At 40.2% G+C, this 27,062-nt stretch overlaps 1 protein-coding gene across 2 annotated transcripts; it reads right to left on the bottom strand.

The window, feature by feature from the left end:
- Positions 1-13,619: 13,619 nt before the first annotated feature.
- Positions 13,620-16,661, bottom strand: LOC121782873 (biotin carboxyl carrier protein of acetyl-CoA carboxylase 1, chloroplastic-like). 2 transcript variants are annotated; one of them, XM_042180857.1, is made up of 7 exons: positions 16,351-16,661; positions 15,737-15,778; positions 15,486-15,649; positions 15,097-15,403; positions 14,798-14,869; positions 14,043-14,108; positions 13,620-13,960 (listed from the first exon to the last, which is right to left on the bottom strand). In XM_042180857.1, the coding sequence occupies exons 1-7, from the start codon at positions 16,516-16,518 to the stop codon at positions 13,937-13,939; spliced, it is 843 nt and encodes a 280-aa protein (XP_042036791.1). In that variant the 5' UTR covers positions 16,519-16,661; the 3' UTR covers positions 13,620-13,936. The 2 variants fall into 2 exon arrangements, with proteins under 2 accessions (XP_042036791.1, XP_042036790.1); XM_042180856.1 differs by having other exon boundaries at positions 15,737-15,787; positions 16,351-16,658.
- Between the last annotated feature and the right edge of the window lie 10,401 nt (positions 16,662-27,062).

Below are 27,062 nucleotides of genomic sequence, written 5' to 3'. Positions count from 1 at the left end.
CACATCCCCGAAACATTATTCAATCTAATCCATAATTTTTTCCTTTTCTGATTCACACGTATTCGTCACATCAGAGACATGGGTATGGCTTGTTATGAATTTTACATCCGAGTTTAAATATGCGTCATAATTCTCACATCTTCAAATCAATTCAATGGAAAATCATGTGCAACTACTTAGTCATCTACTCCCGACATATTTTTGGGTCTATTACTTTACTCTAGCCTTTAACTTTCTATCATGATTACGACATAATGAAAAAAGGTGGCATAGAGAGTATTGCGATCAAGTGGTCTATAAAGATATAACCGATCGGGTGGATCAGTTTGCAATTGTAGTTGCGACTTGATCAAGGCGCCCCTCTCTCTTTCAAAACTATTTATAACTTCCTAGCATGCAACAGTAAGCGGCAAGTATGGGGTCGATCCCACAGAGAAGCTAGTGCATTGAGTGTGTTTAGTGAACAGAGTTTTGGCTGCGGCCACGCTTTAAGTTAGGAGTTTTGTTTTTAACTACTGGATTAAGCTAGGCAGAATGTAAACTATCTACTTGATCAAGTGACATATCATGCTGGAAGCAGCGAACTGATCAGGTGATCGACAAACTGAAATAAATTACTTAACTACCTAAGCATGCTACGAATCTACGAAATACCTTTCCATTCAACATTATGCAAGTTCAAACAAAGGATTTGGAAATTTAAAACTAAAACTGAGCTAGAACAAATGACGAGATTTACGAAAATAAATAACTTTAATTCAAAACAATATTCAGAACAGAACATGGAAAGTGCAGAAAACAAACAAGAACGATTTTCCAACTACGTAACAAACACAGAATTTAACTAAGTAACTAGAACTGAAATATAAGAAAGCGATAAATCCAAAGGTCCTCGGTCGGAAACTGAAACTGCGCCGAACAGATCTGGGTTTCTCTGTCGCGCTTCCTTCTGTCGCACTCCTTCTTACTCTCTAGCTAACAATTGTTAACTCTCTAAACGAAACTCAAAAGATAAAAGAAGAAGATTAAAGGCTGGAGGGAAGAGAGCTCCTCTCTATGGCGATGCGTCCTTTATTTATAGACTCTTCATAACAACCTCCAGCTGTGATAACAACTTTGGCAGAGAATCTTCGTCCTTGCTGGAATTGCGCTCTTATCCGTTGAGTCAGCTTATACGTGTCCCATTTTCTGTTTCATCGTGGTCCTTGATAACCGATTGATGATCGCTTTCCAGCGCATCGGCTATACGTGTCCTCTTTCTGCAATGTAGTGCTCCCCGGCTAACTACTTGCACGTCACCTTGATCAAGCCTCATTGTTTTTGGCCTTTTTCGCCTTCTGTGCCAACTTGATCAATTTGGCCTTGCTGTCCTTGGTCAAGCGGCATTCCTGCACAATTAACACTCGATTTTCGCGGAAAACTGATCAAATAGCCTACATTTTACCCTACAAACCGATGCATGAAATAGACCTTATCGCATAACATTCATATTTTCCAAACATTGGCTTCTTCTTACATCTGTTCAAATAATGACAAATGTTGAAGTTATGTGTTCCTTACATTGATATGTAAATGGTTGACCATGATTGCACTTGACAATTAACTTTATCTTTTTCTCTAAAAGTGATTCCAATTTTCACTTTCCTCAATAATACTGGGAGACTGAGTCTTCCATATTGATCAATTACAAGATAAAAGTAAAGCATAAAATCTACAATAATCGATAAATAATATTAACACATTAATATATATATATATATAGAGTTCCATTATTCACAAATCCACTCTTAAAGACCGAACCACCGAACCATACCAAATTAGGGTTTTTTGATCTAGTTTTTTATGGATGAGAGGCACAAATTTATAATTTATTTTCACCTTCATCACGAGCCTATTTTAATTCATCCGAAGGTAAATAAGTCATACAAACATGTTACAAAGATTTAAATTCATTCCAGTAGGTTTTTACTTCATTCCAGTAGGTTTTTACTTCATTCCAGTAGGATTATTACTTCATTCCAGTACGTAAATGCGGTGTCGCCGTCGCGTGTCGTTCTTTCTCTCTACAATATCTATCACCACCGCCACAACGCTGATATGATGTAATAAACACATGGAATGATGCAATAAATTATTGGAATGAAGTATGTGAAGTCCTACTGGAATGAAGTAAAAACCTTATCCAATGAAGTAATAACGTTTCTGAATGAAGTAATAAACGCACTTGAATAAATTGCATTTTTTAATGTAAATAAAGTAAAAATTCAGGTCAATGAATTCAAATGAAACATATGTTGAATCATTTCAAAAACTACTGGAAGAAAGTAAAAACATGTTGTAGTTTCAAGGTATTACGTACGGAATGAAGTAATAAATCTATACAATGAAGTAAAATGGGCTTGTAATGAAGACCGAAAAATTTACACAGCAGCACATCTCATCAAAAAAACTAGATCTAATGGCCCAGATTTGGTCTCTAGTTCGGTCTTTAAAATTGGTTCGACATTGATCACAACCATATATATATATATATATATATATATATATATATATATATATATATATATAGGGTAGTGATCTATGGCAAACACCCCTTAACCATATAACTAGAGAACAAATCACAACCACAAGATCAACAAAATCAAGGGCTAGGGTTAATTTTCTAATTTAAGGAGAAATTAGTTCCCTCTATCACAAATTTACTTTACAATAACAATGTGGGGTATAATGGTCATTGCACAAAAAAATTAGATTATGTAAATTTTTACTTCATTTGAAGGTTAACTTCACGGACATGAAGCGAGTGGATCTGATCAAGGAGATCGCGGCGGAGTTCGAGTTGATCGCGAACCGGCTGTCGGAGACGGAGGTGGCGACAGTGGCGTCGATGGTGGAGCTGGAGCCGCAGCATCTGGCGGAGATCGCGAAGCGCGCGCAGAAGCTGACCGGGTCGAAGAATGTGAAGCTGAAGACAGTGATCGACAAGTTGCTGCTCGCCGGAATCATCATCCGGTATGGGAATTCCGGCTCGAAATTGAGTTTAATTACTCTTAGGTTGCTGAATGTTGTATGTGAATTCAAGAATTATTGAAGAATTCGGAGCTCTGTTCATCAAAGCTAGAATTTGCCCTAGCAAAGGCGGCGATCGGTTTCAGCTATAAATACGGCGAATTGAGCTACGGAAATTCTTGTAATAATAGTAATTGAAGTTCATCCTCTTCTAATTCGGCTAAATTTTCATTCTTAATTATTTATTTGATCAGAGAGAAATTTGTAAATGCTGATGCTAGAAGGTGTTTGATCAATCTGATTTTACTTCACTCTTGTTTAGAAAACGCTTCACTCTTGTTCACAAAACACATCACTCTTATTCTGATTTTACTTCACTCTTGTTCACAAAACACATCACTCTTATTCTGATTTTACTTCACTCTTGTTCACAAAACACTTCACTCTTGTTCAGAAAACACTTCACTCTTGTTCACAAAACACATCACTCGTATTCTGATTTTACTTCACTCTTGTTCACAAAACACTTCACTCTTGTTCAGAAAACACTTCACTCTTGTTCACAAAACACATCACTCTTATTCTGATTTTACTTCACTCTTGTTCACAAAACACATCACTCTTATTCTGATTTTACTTCACTCTTGTTCAGAAAGCGCTTCACTCTTGTTCACAAAACACATCACTCTTATTCTGATTTTACTTCACTCTTGTTCACAAAACACTTCACTCTTGTTCAGAAAACACTTCACTATTGTTCACAAAACACATCACTCTTATTCTGATTTTACTTCACTCTTGTTCACAAAACACATCACTCTTATTCTGATTTTACTTCACTCTTGTTCAGAAAACACTTCACTCTTGTTCACAAAACACATCACTCTTATTCTGATTTTACTTCACTCTTGTTCACAAAACACATCACTCTTATTCTGATTTTACTTCACTCTTGTTCAGAAAACACTTCACTCTTGTTCACAAAACACATCACTCTTATTCTGATTTTACTTCACTCTTGTTCACAAAACACATCACTCTTATTCACAAAACACATCACTCTTATTCTGATTTTACTTCACTCTTGTTCACAAAACACTTCACTCTTGTTCAGAAAACACTTCACTCTTGTTCACAAAACACATCACTCTTATGTTTTGTAAACAAGAGTGATGTGTTTTGTAAACAAGAGTGATGTTATTTGTAAACAAGAGTGAAGTAAAATCATGCGAAGAGTGACGTGTTTTGTAAACAAGAGTGAAGTAAAATAATGCTAAGAGTGATGTGTTCTGTAAATAACAGTGAAGTAAAATTATAATAAGAGTGATGTGTTTTGTAAACAAGAGTGAAGTAAAATCATAATAAGAGTGATGTGTTTTAAAAGAGTGAAGTAAAGAACAGTATTAATATGTTGAGCAACAAATAATGAACTCACTGTGCCATTTCATCAAACACATACTGTGCTCATATTAATATACATCTATTCTTCTTTATCTTACAATGAATCTAACCAAGAGATTTATAGGGAAAAAAATATATTCTAAACTACTAACATCAATATTGCTACGACTAATTTCATCCCAATTTGAATGAAACAATGATTCCTCAACTTTAATTAAACCTCTATTAATCAATTCATAATTCAACTCAACAACTCCTTCAATTCCCATTCCATTGTCCCTCACCGTTTTCCAACCCTCCTCCCTCGCGGCCGCCGAGAAAACAAAATTCAATCCATCTCCGATCAAGCACCCGATCCTCCCGGTTGGAGAGTCCAAAGTCGAAGGACTCTCTGTTAGGTCCCAACTCGGATGGTACCATTTCATTAACCTTTTTCGGCCCTCAGATTCCGCCGCCGCCAGAAAGCTCGCGCCGACTTCTTCAAACCGCCGACGAATCCAGCTCTCTTGGCTCTCCAGAGCGTGATCACCGCCGTGAAATGCCTCCACTTCGGTGCCGCGGAGAAGATGAAGAAGAACGATCTCAGCATCTTGTTTTTTCTGTTCTGGAGCAGAACATCGACAATCTCAATCTGGAAGAAAATGAATCACGTATGAGCTAATGAATTTCATAATGTAATTTCCAAAAATACCCTCAACATATTTTCTATTATTAAAATAAATAATATTTGTTTCATTAAGATGTGTGGCTGAGATTTGTTCTCTAGTTATATACACTTAAGATTAGTTATACATTGATCACTACCCTATATATATATATATATATATATATATATATATATATATATATATATATATATATATATATATATATACACGCAAATTATCATAAATTATGCGTAACCAGGGGTGGCCCTGCATAGGAGCATGGGGGTTCCTTGGGACTCCAACCACTGAAGTTATTTCTATGTCACGTATATGTATACACCATATTACAAATTTTGTTGGTAGCTTAGTTGGTAAGGGAAGTTACCTATATGCTTAGAGATCGTGGGATCTAAACCCCAAGTGATTGTTTTTTGATTTATCAGTATGATCTTTTGGATTTTTTTTTCATAGCTAATTCAATGGTTTTATCATATATATTGATTTCTTGGATTCTTTTCATAGCTAATTCAATTGTCAATTAATGAATTCATTTTATAATTCTTATAGTTAATTCTGGTATAATATACTTATATATTTTTAAATTTTCTCACGCTAGTAATTTTGTGTAGTTTTTATTTATTTTTTTGTATAAATATTGTTATTGTAATATTGTAAAGTGTTTCTAAAAAAAATATTGTAAAAAGTTGATTTTTAATTTGAAAATTTCGATTCTTCAAATATTTCGATTTTGAGTTTTATTGACTCGTATGTATCTATTTTTTAAAGTATGAGAGAAATATATAAAGTGGATAAATTTGGTGAGAGAAAGAGAAAATATGGATAAATTGATAAAATAAAATAGGGAAAGATAAAAAGTGAATAATAAATTGGAAGTGACTTTCCATTTTTAGATTTTGGTAGACGGAGGGAGTAGTAATTTGGAACACCAAGTTTAAAACCCTGCGTCCGCGAACCGTCGTGGTAGTTGACTGAATATTTCTCTTGATTAATAATTTAATACGAACCCGCGTTGTAGTGCAGTGAATTGTTTGTGTTAATTATGCCCTTGCTTAATGGTGACTGACGAAAAGTGCAATGTAGTCCAAAATTTTCGGCAAAATGCCACTGAAATGATGAAATCTGAATTGCCGACAACGGACATGATAAATGCAACGGAAATGATGAAATAAATATTACTCCTATTATTATTATTATTAAATGTTCTACTTTTGAGTTCACCGCCAAAAATGTATTTAAAAACATGAAGTCAACAAAATGAATTCACGGCCAAAAGAAATACTTATCTCGCTGTTGTAGTTTCTTTTGTGATGGCTCAGCTGCAGCAACAAGATTGAGAGAGGGGAAGAAGAAGAGCTTGGAGAATGGAGATCAACGAGTTTATTGGAGAATGGAGATCAACGAGTTGAAGCTTAGGGAGATTCAGATAGTTTACGTACTAGCCTAGCCGTTAGGTGTGCTAGTTTAAAAGCGGAAGAGTTTATTGTGAGTTGGTTAATCATTTATTTCTCTTCTTGTTCCAACTTTGACAAATCAATAAGATTTCTATTTCTTGTTCTATAAAGAGTATAATATGTACCTCGAGCCAATATAATTCACTATCTATACGAATAGTTTTGAATTTACAACTCGATGAATGAGGTGACTTAAGTGATAGATGTAGGATCTTATGGTTTCGACGCAATGTCATATGGATGATTATTTTAAACATCTATACTCATTCAAGCTAAACTCTTGGTGAGACGTGACTTTTATAGAATGCACGTGAATTAACGATGGACGAATCTAAACCTAAGTCTCCCTTTAAGTTCTTGATTATCCAACTCTAAAAACACTCACAATCTGTTAATTCTTCACTCTCAAATTCTAGGTCTCTTAACTCTATACGTTGAAGTATTTATTGCTTTCGTTCTCACACACTACTCAACTTTCGTTTGTTGTAGAAATATGCAAATCTTTCATGAGTTGATCAATCGAATTAATGTCACTCCCTCCGTCCGGTTGAAATTTGGCAAAATGTTTGTCCCACATCGGTGGGGATAGGATTAGTTGGGGGGAGTTGCTACCTATAAAAGGAGCATTCTTCCTTCATTTGTAATGTACCTCAAACATTTGTATTCTCTTCTCCGTCTAAATATAAGCGGGCTTTGCAGAGGGTGCTCAGAGACGGAGGCAATTTGGCCGAACTCCGTTATCAAAGTTTTGGGTGTGTTTTTCTTTATTATCTATTTTGTTCCGCATTTATTTCTGGGTTTATTTTCTGTTATGATATTGTATTCAATATTATTTGCGGGTTTGGTAGTAGTGTTTTGTACGATTCTTTTGGGTGTTTTTATATTGTGATAAATACACCGACTGATAAATTTTGTTAGGAATCTGGTATTAAAGAGGGACAGTGTCCTAGCCAGTCTTTCCAAAGAATTTATTTGGAGAAGTAATTTTATCGAGTAGACCCCGTTGGGTTAACTCTGAAATTACTGAATCGGTTCATTTCACTATTTGAGAGAAAATTACCCGGTTTTCTCAACAAGTGGTATCAGAGCCAAAAGTTCGTCCTTGGTTCTGTTTGTTTGTAATATTGAATACTTTATTTTGAGTCTGTAATGGCGGGTAATGATCAGGAAAATAAGGCTAGTTCTTCGTCATCGCGGTCGAGGTTTTCACTCTCAAATATGAAATTGACGGTGGAGATATTTGACGGTACTGGTCATTTTGGTATGTGGCAGGGGGAGGTTCTAGACTCTCTTTTCCAGCAGGGCTTCACATTGCCATTGAAGAAAAGAAACCAGAAGATGTAGATGATAAAGATTGGAGTACCATAAATCGGTTAGCTTGTGGAACAATTCGGTCGTGTCTGTCCAGGGAGCAGAAGTATGCTGTCAAGAATGAGACTTCTGCACATAGATTGTGGAAGACACTAGAGGATAAATTTCTGAAGAAGAGTGGTCAGAATAAGCTCCTTATGAAGAAAAGGTTGTTCCGATTTGAATACCGACCAGGTACCACTATGAATGAACACATTACTTTGTTTAACCAATTAGTAGCAGACCTGCTAAATTTAGATGTGAAATTTGAGGATGAGGATCTGGCATTTATGTTGTTGTCGTCTCTACCTGATGAATTTGAACATCTGGATACCACATTACTCCACGGTAAAGAGAATGTGTCTTTAGATACTGTATGTTCTGCTTTGTATAGTCATGAATTGCGAAAGACAGATAAAATGAAAGGCAAAGCAGTTACAGATGAAGCATTAGTGGCAAGAGGTCGTCAACAAGGCCGGTCAAAGGAGAGAAGAGGAAGGTCCAAATCGAAAAGGCGATTTTCCAAAGATGAGTGTGCTTTCTGTTATGAGAAAGGACATTGGAAGAAAGACTGCCCAAAGGTGAAGAAGAAAGAAAAGGCTTCGCAAGATGCAAATGTTGCTGAATGCAAAAATGATGCGGAGTCAGATTGTTCTTTGACGGTTTCACCTTCAACATCGCATCCGGACGAGTGGATATTGGATTCAGGTTGCACCTATCATATGTGTCCCATCAGGGAGCGGTTCTTTTATTTTGAAGAACTCAATGGCGGACTTGTTTACATGGGAAACGATAGTCCATGTAAGACAGCCGGGATAGGCTCAATCAAGCTACGGAATCAGGATGGATCCACCAGAATTCTGAAGGATGTGCGGTACGTGCCCCAGTTGAAGAAGAATCTCATCTCATTAGGGGCCTTAGAATCTAAAGGCCTAGTTGTGATGATGCGAGATGGAATTCTTAAAGCAACTTCAGGAGCATTGGTGATGTTGAAAGGCGTGAGGAAGAACAATTTGTATTACTATCAAGGTAGTACAGTTGTTGGGACAGTAGCAACTACAACTTCGAGTAAGAAGGATGCAGAGGCGACGAAGCTTTGGCATTTGCGATTGGGACATGCTGGTGAGAGATCATTGCAAATTCTCGCCAAGCAATGATTATTGAAAGGTACGAAGTCTTGCAAATTAGAGTTTTGCGAGCATTGTGTTATGGGAAAACAGCGAAGAGTGAAATTTGGCACTGCAATCCATAATACAAAGGGAATTCTGGATTACGTGCACTCAGATGTGTGGGGACCTGCCAAGACTCCGTCACTTTGAGCTAGACACTATTTTATCACTTTTGTTGATGATATTTCCAGGAGAGTTTGGGTGTACACTATGAAGAGCAAAATTGAAGTCCTTGGGATTTTTCTGAAATGGAAAGCTCAAGTTGAATATCAGATGGGGAGGAAGATCAAGGTTCTCCGATCTGACAACGGTGGAGAATACAAGAGTGATCATTTCCAAGATGTATGCCAGGAGTGTGGCATAGTTCGGAACTTCACAGTGAGAAATACACCACAGCAGAATGGAGTGTCAGAGCATATGAATCGAACACTAGTGGAGAAAGTTCGTTGTATGTTGTCTAATGCTGGGCTAGACAGGAAATTTTGAGCTGAGGCCATCACATACGCTCAACACATTGTCAATCGTTTGCCATGTTCTGCCATTGATGGCAAGACTCCTTTAGAGGTATAGTCCGGCAAACCAGCAACTGATTATGATTCTTTGCGTATTTTTGGTTCTATTGCATATTATCATGTGACTGAATCAAAGTTGGATCCACGTGCAAAGAATGCTTTGTTTATGGGTCAGTGCTGGTGTTAAAGGATATCGGTTATGGTGTTTGGAGTCTAAGTTGACGATTGTAAGTAGGGATGTTACCTTTGATGAATCTTCCATGTTGAATAAGGTAAATCCAAATAGTAGTGATACTTCGCAGCAGGTGGAGTATACACCAAAGCAGGTGGAGTTCGAATAAGCAGTTGTGATCCCAACTACGAACACCACAAATGACTCTCCTACGGAAGAAGAAGAGTTAGATGATGAAGAGGTTCCACCCCAAGAACCTTCGAAGCAATCAGAGCCAATTGTAGTCAGGCGAACGAGGCGGGAAAATAAGAAACCTGCTCTATTTGCGGATATGGTAGCATATGCGCTTCCAGTTGTTGATGATGTTCCATGTACCTTTTCGAAAGTTATTGAAAGCTCAGAAAGCGATGGTTGGAAAGGTGCTTTGGACGAAGAGATGCAATCTCTTCAGAAGAACAAGACGTGGAAGCTGATATCATTGTCGAAAGGCATGAAGGCCATTGGATGTAAATGGGTTTTTGCAAAGAAAGAGAGATTTCCTGACAAAGATGATGTTCGCTACAAAGCAAGATTGGTAGCTAAAGGCTACGCCCAGAAGAAGGGAATTGATTATAATGAGGTATTTTCTCCTGTTGTTAAACATTCCTCAATTAGAATTTTGTTGGCTTTGGTAGCGCAGTTGAATTTGGAGCTAGCTCAACTTGATGTGAAGACCGCGTTTTTACACGGTGATCTGAAGGAGGAAATCTATATGACCCAACCGGAGGGATTCAAGGTTGCTGGTAAAGAAAATTGGGTTTGCAAATTGTACAAATCGTTGTATGGATTGAAGCAGTCTTCAAGACAGTGGTACAAACGGTTTGACAAATTTTTGAAGGATCAGATGTACACAAGAAGCAAATACGACCACTGTGTGTATTTGCGCAGACTTCAAGATGGTTCCTACATCTACCTACTCTTATACGTTGATGATATGCTGATAGCATCAAAGAGCCAAGTTGAAATTGACAGATTGAAGGCTCAGATGAGTAAAGAGTTCGAGATGAAGGATTTGGGGGAAGCCAGGAAGATTCTCGGTATGGAGATTACAAGGGATAGAGAGGGAGGCAAGCTTTGGCTGACACAGAAGCAGTATTTGATCAAAGTACTACAGCATTTTGGTGTAAATGATGATTCCAAATCTGTAAGTACCCCACTTGCTCCTCATTTGAAACTTAATTCTCAGTTATCTCCAAAAACGGAAGATGAGCGAGAATATATGGCGAAAGTTCCCTATGCTAACGCAGTTGGAAGCTTGATGTATGCAATGGTGTGTACAAGACTTGACATTTCACAGGCCGTTGGTATTGTGAGCAGATACATGCATGATCCAGGAAAGGATCATTGGCAAGCTGTGAAATGGATTCTGCGGTATATCAAATAAACTGTAGATATTGGTTTGTTGTTTGAGCAGGATAAATCACTTGGTCATTTTGCGGTTCGATATTGTGATTCCGACTCTGCTGGTGATTTGGATAAGCGAAGATCTACTACTGGCTATTTGTTCACTTTAACGAGTGCGCCAGTTAGTTGGAAGTCTACCTTGCAGTCAACGGTAGCTTTGTCTACGACAGAGGCAGAGTACATGGCCATTACTGAAGCTGTGAAGGAGGCAATTTGGCTTCATGGGTTGCTGAAAGAATTAGGTGTTGGTCAGAAACAACTTGGAGTATATTCTGACAGCCAGAGTGCTATTCATTTAGCAATATGAAAGCACCGTGAGTCTTCTGTTTGGATGGAGAAGATTTGTATTCGATGGGATTTGAAATTTTGCCAAGGTGGAGATTTGTTGAAATTTGGCAAAATGTTTGTCCCACATCGGTGGGGATAGGATTAGTTGGGGGGAGTTGCTACCTATAAAAGGAGCACTCCTCTCTCATTTGTAATGTACCTCAAACATTTGTATTCTCTTCTCCGTCTAAATATAAGCGGGCTCTGCAGAGGGTGCTCGGAGACGTAGGCAATTTGGCCGAACTCCGTTATCAAAGTTTCGGGTGTGTTCTTTCTTTATTATATATTTTATTCCGCATTTATTTCTGGGTTTATTTTCTGTTGTGATATTGTATTCAATATTATTTGCTGGTTTGGTAGTAGTGTTTTGTACGATTCTTTTGGGTTTTTTATATTGTAATAAATACACCGACTGATAAATTATGTTAGGAATCTGGTATTTAAGAGGGACAGTGTCCTCGCCAGTCTTTCCAAAGAATTTATTTGGAGAAGTAATTTTATCGAGTAGACCCCGTTGGGTTAACTCTGAAATTACTGAATCGGTTCATTTCACTATTTGAGAGAAAATTACCCGGTTTTCTCAACACGTCCCACGTTACATGAGGCGTTTCTTTTCGGCAAGGGATTTAAGAAAATTGTGTTTAGTGAGTTAAATAAAGTAGAGGAAAGAATAAAGTAAGATAAAGAAGAGAGAGTAATGTAAAAGAAAAAAAATAAGGTAAGTGTTATTAGATGTTTTATTTTTAGCCAAAAAGAATACTACTCAAGTAACTTGGGAACGGATGGAGTATAAAAGAATAATCCAACAATCAATCCATAGAACACATTGTCTACACCACAGAACCCTATTGAAAGCTTAGCTACTCATGTTCAACAAGAATCCAAAGCAAAACAGTAGAGTTCATTGAAAACATAATGAAAAGCTATCTAAGATACTCTCGAGGTGAGATGATGAAGGAAATCATCGTCTTCGATTGGTGGAATGAATTCCACGCAACCTGCTCTTATTCCTCGCTCTAAATGCTCACAAATCCGTTCAAAACTCATCGGGTGTTGCTAGTGTGTGTTGAGAATAATGCCATATGTTTTTTTATACCTAAGGCAGTGACGAAAACAGTTACGAATCCCAGCCAGTCGTTGGGATTGTTCTGTATTGCAACGCCATTCCAGTGAGTCGATGGGTTAGCACACAACGAGTCGTTGGAATCAATAGGAGGTTTGGACGTTCAATGAGTCATTGGGTTCGAATCCAGTAGGTTGCTGGGATGGCTGGTTGGTTGGGAACTTCTTACGGGTCCCGCTTTTCGCCTCCTTGCACCTATTTAACTCATTTTCCTGCACATCTCACACAAAATAGTCATAATACCAAAATATAATAGAGATAAGGATATAATCATTTCATTTCATGGAAAAATATGATCAGAAGTCATGCAAATCCTCTAAATCCATGCAAAATCCGAGCACATCACACACCCAGTCCACAATCACTACGGATTGATGATTGATTAAGGATACTCTGATGCAAGTTCTTATGGAATGAATTTTGCATTTCTCCTAACCAACAATGTCGGATAATATTTGCTTGTTTATTCATTAATAATTGATAATATGGCTATTCACATAATTTATGTCGATGAAATTGCATATACCATCCATCCCACGAGGTTGTGACTGCATTCTAATACTAACTCCATCCTTTAAAAATAAAATCTATTTTTATTTTTGTCCTTCCTTTAAAATATAGAAACTTCCTATTTTAGAAAATCATTTTTCTCTAACGAGGAGGACTCATCTCTTCAATCACTTTCACTTACATTCTTCAATCACTTTTTTCTTTCGATCTCGCTCTTATTTTACCAATTATGTATAAAAACCAAACTCGTGCTGTTTTAAAAGTTTCTATTTTTCAAAAACAGGATAGTATAAAAATGCATAAAGTGGTACTCCCTCCGTCCCACAAAAGATGTAATACTTGTGGGTCGGCACGAGATTTTAGGTGGTTTTATTTTGTGGGTTAAATGGAGAAAATATAATTTTTATACTAATGTAAGAGTCAACTTTTTCCAAAAATGAAAATGTGCCATCTTTTATGGGACAAACTAAAAAGGAAGACAAACTAAAAAGGAAAGTGTGATATCTATTATGGGACAGGAGGAAGTACTAAAAAGCAAAAAATACTCAAGTTACATTAGGGAGTTGGTAAGGTTTGTACCAGAGAGCACAAAGACCACATACTCCACAATAGCAAAGTCTGTAAATGTAAAACAAAGGGTGCACATAGACTTCTTCTAAACCTGATGAATAAACGAGTTGTTCTAGCTAGTCTCATGCAAAAAACAAAATCAAGCAAAATTAAATTAATCCTGCTCCTCTCCACTTTTTAAAAGTGAAATACTCTTGCTTGGACCGTGCAACGCTTTTGGCTTCATTGGCTCTAAGGTTCGATCACGAACAAAAGCTGTTGTTGACAGGGAACAAGATCAAGTAAGGACCGAATGTAGACAGACAAAGAATAACGAATGTTGAGAAGTGAAACTCACTGTGTCGACACTGACTGGCTTGCCATCTTCTGCAACAACCTCAACTACCGTTCCAGATTGATCGGCCTGCAATGAGTGGTTTAGGCATTAGTGAGATGGGATATCTAGTAGGAGTTGAGTATCAAGTTTGGATTGTTATATTTCATACCAAGGATACAATGTCATGTACTTTAATTAAGATGCACTTTTATAAGATTTTAGCGACCAAGATGAATGTACACATGCCAAAATCAAAGGTTCAGAACTCACAATCACATTATTTAGCATTGGAGAAAAAAGGAGTTCATGTGATTTAGAGGAAATGGAGTGAGAAGAGAAAACTTATTTCACGATTGGAGTAATAACCTAGACCTAGCATACCTTCGATTAAGATTCTAATAAAGTTTAATGTAAGAAATGCCTTAACATGTTTTCATCAACCTTTTTCCTGGGCAACAAAAAAACCTGATTTTCTAGCAACTTTATAGGGATATTTAGAGATCCTCAACTAAGTATGCAAAGATCAACAAAGGGTGGCATAAGACATGCTATATCAAAGATCCAGCAGCAGTCTGAGAAGTGAATCTTGTAGGAAGACTAGATGCCTCATATTCACTTTGTAATGATTCTTGAACAATAGGAAACAAAAAGGCCAAAAGGTCCAAGCACTTTAAACCCTTTTTTTTGGCTAGAAAATGACTAAAAGCCAAACTGGAGACATGAATTAATTAGGTGCTGGTAGAATTATTTAAATAAATGCATCAGGAAATGCTTACTTCTATTTCGTTCATCAACTTCATGGCCTCAATGATGCATACAACCTGTCCCTTCTTTACTTTATCCCCAACCTGTGAAGAGGAGTATAATTTAACGAAAACAGGCATATGGAGAACTTTAGGAAATGAAAAGATGGCCAACGTGCTTCCTACAAGTCTTATCAGAAAGCATCAGTATATGGGTTATGGTTGAAACACGTTGAAGCTAATAGAAAGAACTGATGGAGCTGGCCAAAGAGAATTGGTCCTCATAAAATTTGGCGTATCAATTCAAGTGACATTTATGGCACGTCAATTACCTTGACAAATGGAGGTTCACCAGGTGCTGGACTTCGGTAGAAGGTTCCTGCCATTGGGCTTTTTAGAGGTGGATGCGACGATTTAGGAGGCTGAGCTTTGGGCGGTGAAGGTGCTGGAGTAGAAGCTGCAGCAGCTGGCACTGGAGAAGGTGCTGAAACAGGAGACAGTGCTGCAGGCTGAGGTTGTGATTGATAATATGCCATCGGAGGAGAAGGAGGTGGAGGTAAGGCCTCCTTCTTACGTATCAAAACCTCACAGTCAAGTTGTTTCAACTGTAGTTCCACAATATCTTTAGAGTCAACCAACCTGCACGAAGGAAGATGTTGTCAATTTCATTCGAAAGTAAAACAGGCACTCTTCAAGAGACCATATAACAGCGAATGCATACTTGACAAGACTGGAAACTTGACTAATGAATTCGCTTATGGATTCTTCAGATGCCAAAGCAGTCTGTGTAGGTTCTTCAGATACATTGACATCTTTGGCTCCAGCTGAAACCTCTGCTTGTGAAGAAGTGGAGGCTGCAGCTTTCAAGGATCCACCCACGGAAACCTTAAAATGCCAAAAATCTCAGAAAGGGCCTTCAAAGAAAATAACTTTTTTTATGCTTTTTCAACAAAGGCGTGACAAATACTTCACCTTATTCAATTGAGACTTTACAATAGAACAGTTCCAACTAGACTGCAAACCCTGAAAAAAATTGCATTAGTCCATAACTCAGCCTTCATCAAATTGATCTTAATAAGTAATGTCTAAATGAGGAAAACAAATTGATCTCTTTATACTATAATTCCACATAAACCATCCACATTGCTCTTACTTCATCTTCCTCTTTAAGTTATTGACACATATATTTACAAATCAACACCATTGAAAATGATGGAGAGTTTTGGTCCCTTTGGCCACACCTCGAGTATCTACTCAAACAATTTAACAGCATAAGTTTTAGGAAATTTCCAAATTCAATTTACTGACATAATTATCCTTTTGCACATCCTTTCCCAAATCCCATCCATCAATCAATCAATCAACATCGAATTTAGTTCATCTATTTCCCTAGCAACACCTCCACCAGCTCCAACAATCTCGGAAACAAAATAATTCAACTAATTGACACCAAAAACAGCATCTCAGCACGAAACACTACAAAGCCCCAGATTGAACACTGAGCGATCTAAGAAATGGTTACGAAAATGAAAAAAGGACACTGTAAAACTAAAAATGGAAAGATAAACACAAAAACTGGTAGATACCTTGGACGAGAAGCGGAGTTTGGGCCTCGGAGTGAGACGAAAAGAGACAGAATTGGAGCGAAGGAAGAGATGGCGGTTGCAGAACGGTAAACAGGAGGAGTTTTTTCCTGCATTCTCCGTCACGGAGGCCCCCGCCGATGCGGTCGCTGCTCCAAACGATGTCGCCATTGAAGCAGCAAACAGCAACAACTGTCTGTGTTTATGAGAGAGAGGGATTGAGATTGAGATGGCGGATCCGCGATAGAGAGAAGAAGCTGCGGTCGATGAAACCAAAGAGTGGAAGATAACAGCTGTACGGTATTTGTGGAATACAGAACGGTGTCGTTTTAGGGTGATCCAACCTAGTGTGGCGCGGGCCCCCGCTGGCCTGCGTTTTTTCGCAGTCTTGTTGTACGCTTCGCTTCAGATGAAGTACCATGTAGTTGTGGAGCTGGACTTCAGCTACCGCCACGTGTGGACTGGTTGTATGTGATTTTGAGCTTAAATATTGTCATTAGAGCATCCACAACGGTGGTGGGAGTGAAGGCCGCCGTCCGTGCCAGCGGCGAGGACGAGGACCGCCGCCGCTGTGCTCGCGCCGTGCCAGCGAGCAGGCGACGTGGCGGCTTATGATTGGGCAACGGCATAGCTGTTGCCTTTGAATTATTTTTTTTTATTTTAAAAATCATTTTTAAATTATATAAAATGATTAAAAAAAATAAAAAATTTCCAAATCCCAAAAATATGGCCTTTTTTTCCCGGTTTTTCTGAATTGTTTTGAGTTTTTTTTTTTATTTTTTTCCCCCAAAATCATCTATAAATACACACATTCATCATCCATTTATCACATCAATTCATCTCCCATTCATCTCTCATTCTTAAAATTCTCATACAAACTATCAACACATTCATCCCTCATTCAAAACCTCAAATGGATTTCACCCATATTATGGCGGAAGCGGAACGCGAAGAACAAGAATACTACGAACAACATCGTGCCGCTTACGAAGCATATGTCGCGGCGAATACCCCCACTCCACCTCCTCAACGAACCAGATCAAATCGGCGCTACATCATGTTCACGTGTATTATCTTACACAACATGATTATAGCCGACGAAGGGCCAAGGGCGGCTAGCTTCTACGACGAGGATGAAGCCGGAAGCTCAACAGCGAGGTCTCCCCCACGCCGAGGTGAGCATACGACGGTTGGCCAGAGGATCGAGACAAGGCACACAATGCGCGATACCCGAAGCCATATTCAGCTACAAGAAGACCTAATCAAACACATGTGGGCGAAATTCGGCAACGAGTAGTGGTTTTTTTAATTTTTAGTATTTTAATTATGTAATTTTTAATTTTTAGGATTTTAATTATGTCTTTTTTATTTTATTTGTCATTTGTAATATTATTTATATTTTTTTAATGAATTTTAGTATTATGGAAATGTTTATGTTTAATTGAATATTAAATTAATTGTGCTCGTCCTTGCGGAAGAGCACAGTTGTGGGTGTTGTGCTCTTGCCAGAGAGCAGGCATGAATAGTATCGCCCGGGCCAACAACCGTGCCACTGACAAGAGCACGGTTGTGGATGCTCTTAATTAACTCTTTAGACTCGTTTACGACCTTTCAAAAGTTATTAGTACGTTGTTTTTTTTTTTTTGGTTTTGTGAAGTGTGGTTTGAATATTGATTTATTGTTCATCATCGTCATCATCTTGTTTTGACTTTATAGGTCCACTAAAAATATGGATTTTAGTGATAACATGACCATTAAACTCAAATTAGTAAAATATTAGAGAAAAGAAAATTAGAAAAATAATTGAAATAGTACTCCCTCCGTCTCGGACTAAGCGAGGCGTTTTTATTTTGGCACAAGAATTTAGGTAGTGGTGTTTAGTGAATTAAATTATTAATATTAAGTAAGAGATAGAGTAAAGTAAAAAAGAGAAATGAGAGAAAAAGTAAGAGAGGGGATAAAGTAAGAAAGAAGAAGAGAGAATAAAGTAAGAGAGATGATAAAGTAGGAGAGAGGAGTGAGTTGATTGTTGCAAAAAAAAGGAAGCGTCTCACTTAGGTTGGGACGTACGTATGCATCCACATCAAAATGGGGTGGTTGGTACCTCGCCGGCGTCGACGAGCCCTGGGTGCCCGGCGTCGACAAACCGGAACCGGAACCACTCAAGACATTGTACATGCCCCTCAGTCGCCAAACGCGTTGATGTCAAACCCGCCAGAGTTTCCGTCGCCGGACATTTTGTGATGAAAATTGGAGAGGTTAGATGAAAATTGGAGAGGAGATGGAGATGATTTGAGAAGAATAGAAGTGTGTTTGTGTGTATAATGAGGATGAAATAGGAGTATTTATAGAGTAAAAAAAAGAAAAAAAATAGTTAAAAAACGATAACATTACTTTTTAAATTTTTTATTATTTATTTTTTTATTAAATTTGAATTTTAAAAAAAATCATTTATTGCGTCAGCGTGACGAAGCCCACTCGCGGGCCGGCGAGTGGGCGTCACGCCTAGCGCCAGCAGGCGCTACGTCGCGCGGGCACGTGGCAAGCTGGCGCGCCAGCCGTCTCGGTGGGACGGGCGTCTCGGCAAGACAGGGACGAGACGGGCCGCTACAATGCGGCGCGCTGCTATCTCGTCTCGGAGAGACGAGATATGAGACACCTGCGCAACGCGCTGCAGGTGCTCTTAACCTCTCTACAACTTATACATATAGGGGGATCGAACTTTCTAATAATCTAATAATGTAATGTGTGTTGAAATTTTTTTCAAACAAATAAAGTAGATGATAAGGCTAATTTCATGCATCGGTCTAGGGGTTCATTTCATGAAATTACTAGGTCTAACGCATTGAATTAAGTCAGGTATGTGAAGTTTTTCGCCAGATCCAGGAAAAGAAGAGGACGCTTGCATGGTCCTAGGAAACTGGCGAAAGGGTGAACAATTGGAAGAAAATTGCTAGACGGAGGAAGCCTCGGAGTTGAAGGGTAGAATAGGGATTTCTACGAAAACTCTAGAAGGCTATGTCCGCATCTATAAAAGGGAGAAGCATGCAGGCTGGAGGGACCTTCTTGGGTGGAGGCCTCACTAACAGCCCCTTGCTCGATTCATCTTTCCACACACTTGACTCCAAATTCGCGAGAGATTCCAGTTAGCACTTGGCTGGGGTTCACGTTTTAGCTTTCCGAGAGTGGTTCGAGGGTTGTAACATCGTCCTAGTTCAAGGGCGAAGAAACAATTTACATTTCCATTGCTATTTACACTGATTCCGCCGAGCTTCGCTGTTCGAAGCTCGGTTTTCTTTTGTTAACCAATATTTCCTGTTTTATTCCAGATTTTACTTTCGCTTATGTCTATTGTGTTCATTTCTGGTTTGCTGGTTGAGTTCGCTTGATTTCGAGTTGGATTGTCGGAGTTGTTTATTTTTTTTGCAGTTGGTTTCTGATTATTTGCTGATATTTTTCGTTTGGATCTGAAGAATGGTTCTGTTCTTGGATGAATCGGAGGTTGGGTTTTGCTGGAGTTTGTGATTTGTTTGCAGATTGTTCTTGATTGATTGAATTTGGCGGTGATCGGAGCAGATCTGTTAGAATCGGAGTTATGGAGTTGATTTAGTTGATTGTTGAGTTTGGATTGCTTGGATCCGGAGTGGATTAAGCGTCCGACGTGATTCTGAGCAGGAGTGTTTAAATTTCATGCCTAGCTTACGTGTTTTCATTTCATTCCGCCTAGTTTACGTAGATCTGGTTTATTTCCGATTCGTAGCAAGTTTCCGGCATCTCAATTTCTATATTTTGTTCGAATCTGGGAGTATGCTCTGTTTTCTGCATTTGCGTTTCTGAATCTGTTAGGAACTTTGCATGCGAAGCTAGCTGGAGCTGATCTGTTATCTGCAGCTTTTTACCGTACTTGCTATAATTGGAATCATGTTCCCCGCTGTTTTATTCTTTCTGCCTAGTCTCAATCAGTTAGTTATTTACTCAGTCAAGGAAGTGATTGTGTCTTTCGGATTTGATGTTTGATTCCAGTAAGTTTTCTGTGTCCTAGGTCTAGCGTTTACATTTCTTGCCTAGATCTAGTGGTAGTTAAAATCTCAACCCCTTTGCGTGGCAGCAGCCGTTTGTTTCCATAGTCTCTTAGCACTACCCTGCGAATCCATCTCTGTGGGATCGACCCCACTTCCCTATACTAATTCATAGTATTCGGGTTGAGGGATTTATTTTTTGAAGGGGAGTCGAGTGTGTCCAACGACAAAAACACTGTAGTTCTCTTGAGTTCCTGGACCCAGTGATCCAGTGGATTTAAGGAGCGTTGTGTCTGGACCGAGCCTTGCATTAATTCTCATATGTGCACACTTGCTTACTCCTGAATCTAGTCATTCGACATTAGAGTCGAGAGGCAGGCCCAAACTCACTTCAAATGGCGCCGTTGCCGGGGATTGATGGCGTGCTTAGTGTTAGTGTTCAGAGTCTGTGGTGTAAATAGTTTTGATTTGTTTTCTTTCTCTTTTGTTTGCAGTTTATGAGCAGAGGCTCAAGGTCTACCTACTGGAGCAACTCATCTGGGTGGAAACACGACCAGTTTGATTGGCGAGTTAAGGATACAGTCTCTACTGTGACCACCAGATCAGGGTTCACCACGGGAGGCCCGTTTCCGAGTGAATTTACTAGCGACGAATCTTGGACGTCATCAGGACGCGAAGATCCAGAATCACCACCCGAATCAGAAACAGAGTCAGAAACAGGGGAAGAAGATGAAGTAGTCATGGCGCAGGTGGTAGACCCAGATCCAGAAATCGGCTCTCTCACTGCCCATTTAGATGGAGAACCAGCTCAAGCTATAGTGATGAATCCACGCCAGAGGACTATCGAGATCAAGACAAACGTACTCGGCATCTTGCCGACGTTCTCTGGGCGTAGAAATGAGTGTCCGTATGAGTTCTTAAATGAATTCAGTAAGTTATGTGGTATTCAGAAGAGGCCGAATGATGCAACAGAGGAGGATTATCGCCTACGAGCGATTTCGTTTACCTTGAAGGGGGAAGCTAATACGTGGCTATTGAGGTTGCCTCCGGATTCTATCCGCACGTGGAGGGACTTCAAGTTAGAATTCTTAGATTATTTCTTCCCATCCAACAAGACGAATGCACTTAAGAAAGAAATACTAGAGTGTAAGCAAGATTACGATGAATCGTTGAGTCAGTATTGGTCGAGATTTAAGGGGTTGTTGGATGCATGCCCGAATCACCGAATGATAGAGGCAGAGACCTACTCTCTGTTTTACGAAGGAGCAACTCCCGAGTCAAAGGACTTAATGAACTCCTCGAGTGGGGGAAATTTCACAAGAAAAAGGGGAAGTGAGGCAAGAGAGATCCTAGGGAAGTTGATTGACGCTAAGAAGGCGTACGATAACCCTAGGAATGCAGTGAAAAGAGGATCGGTGCATGCTGTGAGAGAACAAGAAGATGACAAAGTCGAAGCAATGATTGATAGGCTCGAGAAGGCTCTTTTGAACGCGATTGAAAAGACGATTCCACTGGCTTCACAAGGGAAGGAGAAATCTCCTGGTCCAGGAGATAATCAAATGCAACAATATTACGGGACCCAGGAAGGAGATTATCAGGCCCAGGTCAATGCAATGGGAAGTTGGAATCCCGATGGGAGCTGGAATCCAGGGAGACAGAGAGATGAGCCTTGGAGAAACCATCCAAATTTCAGATGGACTGACAATGAACAGAATCAGCTGGCACCACAACAAAGTCAGCAGTTTGCACCTCAGCCCGAAAGACAAGGTAACTGGTCAGGAAAGAATCAAGAAGGGCAGGACAACTGGATCAATCGTAACCAAGGAGACCACCCAAACTGGGGAAACAGAAATCAGAGCAATCAGGGGAACTCTTATGTACCACCACACCAAAGGAATTTTCAGAACAATTACCAGGGCCAAGGAAATCAATACAATAACTCTTCAGGCGGTCAAGGAAACGCTCGTCAGAATCAAGTGAGTGGACCAACTCTGAGTATAGGGCCAGGGCCCAGTCAGCCCCCGAAACCACCAAAAAGTATCGATGATATGGTGCACGACCTCGTCAGTTCTCAGCAACATATGCAAAACAACCTGCAATCGAACAATGACGTAGTGCACAAGCTTCAAGACGCTCAGCAAGAACAGAAAGCAACCATGGATATGCTGGCTAAACAATTGTCCCAAATAGCCACTTCTTTGAGTGACATGCGGAGAAACGAAGGAAAAATTCCGGCCTCAGTAAGGCCACCTGATAGAGCTAATATAAGTCAGATTACCTTGAGGTCCGGGAAAGGATATGAGGGACCGGTGGTGAGAACAAAGGAGGGGACAGATCCTATGGAAGGCAAGAAGAAAGACGATACAACTCCCAGACCCAGACACTTGGAGGGAGGAAGTCCCTTGGTCAAGGATGATCTTGAGGAAAAAGATTTGGAGAAACAATTGCCTAGACCGACCGAACCATTCTTCCTCGACCCAGAGCCGGAGTTGGAAGATGAGGCAGTGGGAAAAGAAACTGGAGAGTTATCAGCTGAAAGTCCTACCGGAGCAGGGAAGCGACTGAAACCTTTTCCAAGTCGGGGGGAAGCCAAGAAACAGAAGGAAGAACCGGTAGACTTCATGGACATTTTTGGGAAGTTGGAAATCAATCTGCCATTTTTACAGGCCCTGAAGATGCCAGTCTTTAGCAAGTTCATCAAGGAATTTATAGCTGGGAAGGCTAGGCCCAGTGGGAAAATTCTGATAGGCGAGAATGTCTCCGCAGTAATTCAGAAGAGGAAGATGCCTTCAAAATGCAATGACCCAGGTATGTTCACCTTACCCATCTCTATTGGTGACGTGAAAATCGAGCATGCTATGTGTGATTTAGGTGCGTCGATAAACGTGTTACCACTTTCCATATACAAGAAGTTAGTTGGGGTAGGCATGGTAGATACGAAAGTTGTGATTCAATTGGCGGATAGGTCATGCATCTGTCCTGAAGGGGTGCTTGAGAATGTGATAGTCAGGGTACATGATTTCTTGTACCCTGCTGATTTCCATGTGATTAAGATGAGTGATAATGAGTCTGCTGAGTCGGACGGAGTACTTTTAGGGAGACCTTTCCTACGTACCGCTAAAACTATCATTGATGTTTTTGATGGAACAATTTGCCTTGATTATAATGGGGAGAAATATACATTCAGTATAGATGAGGCAATGAAGAAACCTCTTGACGTTGAAAACCTGCATGCTATAGATGTTATTAACCCTTTGGTCCACGAATACCTTGAGACGGAATTAATGCAGGAACAGATTGAGAACTCCGAGATGAGTCATGCCATTGATAGAGAGGTAGCCAGTTGGTGTCAAGCAATGAACACAAGTGAGTTATCTGATGAGGAGTTAGCTGAAGCAATTCTGGAATTCTGTGCAAATCCGGAACTAGTTAGGTCAAGAAAGACACCGTATGTGGCGAGTGTGGAAGGTTCTGCTGGGTCGAGGAAGGGAATGACTACGGAAGAAACAGAGAAAAATCCCTTGCCCCAGGAAAAAGATGTTCCCAAGAAAGAGCTGAAAACACTTCCACCAGGCCTAAAGTATGCTTATATAGAGGAGAACGAAACTTTCCCTGTTATTATCAACAACAGCTTGACCGAAGGACAAGAAGAGGAATTGCTGAAGGTAATCCGAAGAAACAAGAAGGCTATTGGGTGGACACTCTCTGACCTGGTAGGAATTAGTCCAGATTTGTGCATGCATCACATCCGTTTGGAGGAAGGAGCAAAAGCCTGCAGAGATCCTCAACGCAAATTGAATCCTAACATGAGGGAGGAAGTGCTGAAGGAAGTATTGAAACTACTCTCCCTAGGAATCATTTATTCCATACCAGACAGTGAATGGGTGAGTCCAGTCCATATGGTACCCAAGAAGTCAGGAATACAGGTGGTCAAGAACGACAAGAATGAATTGGTGCCCACCAGACTAGTCACTGGGTGGAGGATGTGCATCGATTATAGGAAGTTAAATGAAGCGACCAAGAAAGACCATTTCCCTCTACCTTTCATTGACCAGATGCTGGAAAGGCTGGCGGGCAAGCAATATTTCTGTTTCCTAGACGGGTATAGTGGGTATTTTCAAATCTATGTGGATCCCGAGGACCAGGAGAAGACAACTTTCACGTGTCCTTTCGGCACGTATGCTTACAGGAGGATGCCGTTTCGCCTGTGGAATGCGCCAGGCACTTTTCAGCGGTGTATGATGAGTATCTTCTCGGATCTTTTGGAGGACTGCATCGAGATTTTTATGGACGACTTCACTGTGTACGGGAATTCATTTGACTCATGTTTGGCTAGTTTGGATAGAGTATTGAGAAGGTGCCAGGAAAAACATTTGGTTTTGAACTTCGAGAAATGCCACTTTATGGTCCCTGAGGGAATTGTCCTAGGGCACGTAGTCTCGGAAAAAGGTATACAGGTAGACCAGGCAAAGATTGAGGTGATATCAAAACTGCCTTACCCGACGAACCAGAAGGAGGTAAGAGGATTCCTAGGGCACGCAGGATTTTATAGAAGATTCATAAAGGATTTTGCGAAGATTGCTCAGCCACTCACTCATTTGCTGCACAATGATGTTGAGTTTGTTTTCAATGAGGAGTGCATAAAGGCTTTTCAACTACTGAAAGATAGACTAGTATCGGCTCCCATTATCCGAGCACCCGATTGGAGTTTGCCATTTGAAATAATGTGCGACGCGAGTGACTATGCAGTAGGGGCGGTGCTAGGTCAAAGAGTTGACGGAAAAAGTTACGTAATTTTCTATGCATCAAAAACGCTCAACCAGGCCCAGAAAAACTATGACACCACGGAGAAGGAAATGTTGGCAGTCGTGTACTCTTTTGAAAAATTCCGACCATATTTGCTTGGGTCGAGGGTGATAGTCTTCACTGATCACGCTGCAATAAAGTACTTGCTGGTGAAGAAAGAATCCAAGCCGAGATTAATCCGTTGGGTGTTGCTTTTGCAAGAATTCGATTGGGAAGTTAGAGATAAAAAGGGAACTGAAAATAAAGTAGCCGATCATCTGTGCAGGATATTTCAAGGGGAGACCGAGGAAGCAATACCGGACGCATTCCCTGAGGAACATTTGTACTACGTGAAAAACATTCCTCGACCTATCAGCTGGGAGGAGGTTATGGAGTTAACAGGTCCAGGGGATGCCGAAAAAGGGAAATGCCATCAAAACGCTGAGCCATGGTTCGCAGACCTGGCGAATTACTTAGTCACTGGAGAAGTGCCCAGTTCGCAAGTAATCTCCCGGGCCCAGAAGATGAAATTGAAGAGCGAGGCCAAGTACTATTTCTGGGATGACCCGTATTTGTGGCGAATGGGAGCCGACCAAGTAATCCGGAGGTGTATCCCGGAGTGGGAACAGAGGGATGTGCTGAATCATTGCCATGCCCTAGCTTGTGGAGGGCACTTTGGACCTAGGAAGACCGCAAGGAAGGTGTTAGACAGTGGTTTTTACTGGCCTACATTGCATAGGGATGCGTTCGAATTTTGTCAGAATTGTGAGAGGTGTCAACAGACCGGGGGAATATCCAGGAGGGATGAGATGCCGCAAGTTCCAGGGATTGTGTGTGAGATCTTCGATGTTTGGGGGATGGACTTCATGGGTCCATTTCCATCTTCATACGGGAACACTTACATACTTGTGGCAGTGGATTATGTGTCAAAGTGGATAGAGGCAAAAGCAACCACCTCGTGTGAAGCTAAGGAGGTAGCAAAGTTTCTTAGAGCTAACATTTTCAACAGGTACGGAGTGCCCAAAGCTATAATATCTGACAATGGGACGCACTTCCGCAACCGGACTATTGAAGCTCTGATGAGAAAATATGGTGTCCACCACAGACTGTCTACACCTTATCATCCTCAATCCAACGGCCAGGCGGAAATATCCAACAGAGAAATAAAGGCGATACTGGAAAAGACGGTTAATCCGTCCAGGAAAGACTGGAGTAAGAGGCTTGGAGACGCACTATGGGCTTACCGGACGGCATACAAGACGCCTATTGGGATGTCACCATATAGGCTTGTGTTCGGAAAAATGTGTCACTTGCCCGTGGGAGTAGAACACCGAGCATATTGGGCGGTCAAGGAGATAAACATGAGACCCGAATCCTGCGAGGAAGAGAGGAAATTGCAGCTGCAGGAGTTGGAGGAGCTAAGGCTGGAGTCATATGAATCGGCGATGTGGTACAAAGAGAAAACGAGACTCTGGCATGACAAGAACCTCCGGGTCAAGGAATTGCAAGTCGGGCAGAAGGTTCTTCTATTCCAATCCCGGCTCAAGCTAATGCCTGGTAAGTTAAAGTCCAAATGGATTGGGCCATACACTGTTGTGAGTCTGCGTGCAAATGGAGCTGTAGAAATCCAGGGAAGTTCTTCAAACTCTACTCCTTTTCTTGTTAACGGTCATAGGGTAAAGGTATTTAGGGATAGCTCGGAGATGTGTGTAGTGGACGAAATGCCACTACGCGCACTCCATGATATCGCCTAATAGATCTGGGAAGTGAGTGTTCTTAGAAATTTCTTAGGTCCAGCATCCAAGAAGTTTTAGCATGACCTGACCTAGGGAATCTTGAGAACACTTGAACATAAATTGTAAATATTCAATCGCCTTATTTAAATCAAGAAAAACCCAAACAAATCAGAAA

This window comes from Salvia splendens, chromosome 20 (genome assembly GCF_004379255.2).
Source record: "Salvia splendens isolate huo1 chromosome 20, SspV2, whole genome shotgun sequence".
In the NCBI taxonomy this organism is placed as follows: domain Eukaryota; kingdom Viridiplantae; phylum Streptophyta; class Magnoliopsida; order Lamiales; family Lamiaceae; genus Salvia; species Salvia splendens.
This window is presented reverse-complemented; position numbering and strand designations above follow the sequence as displayed.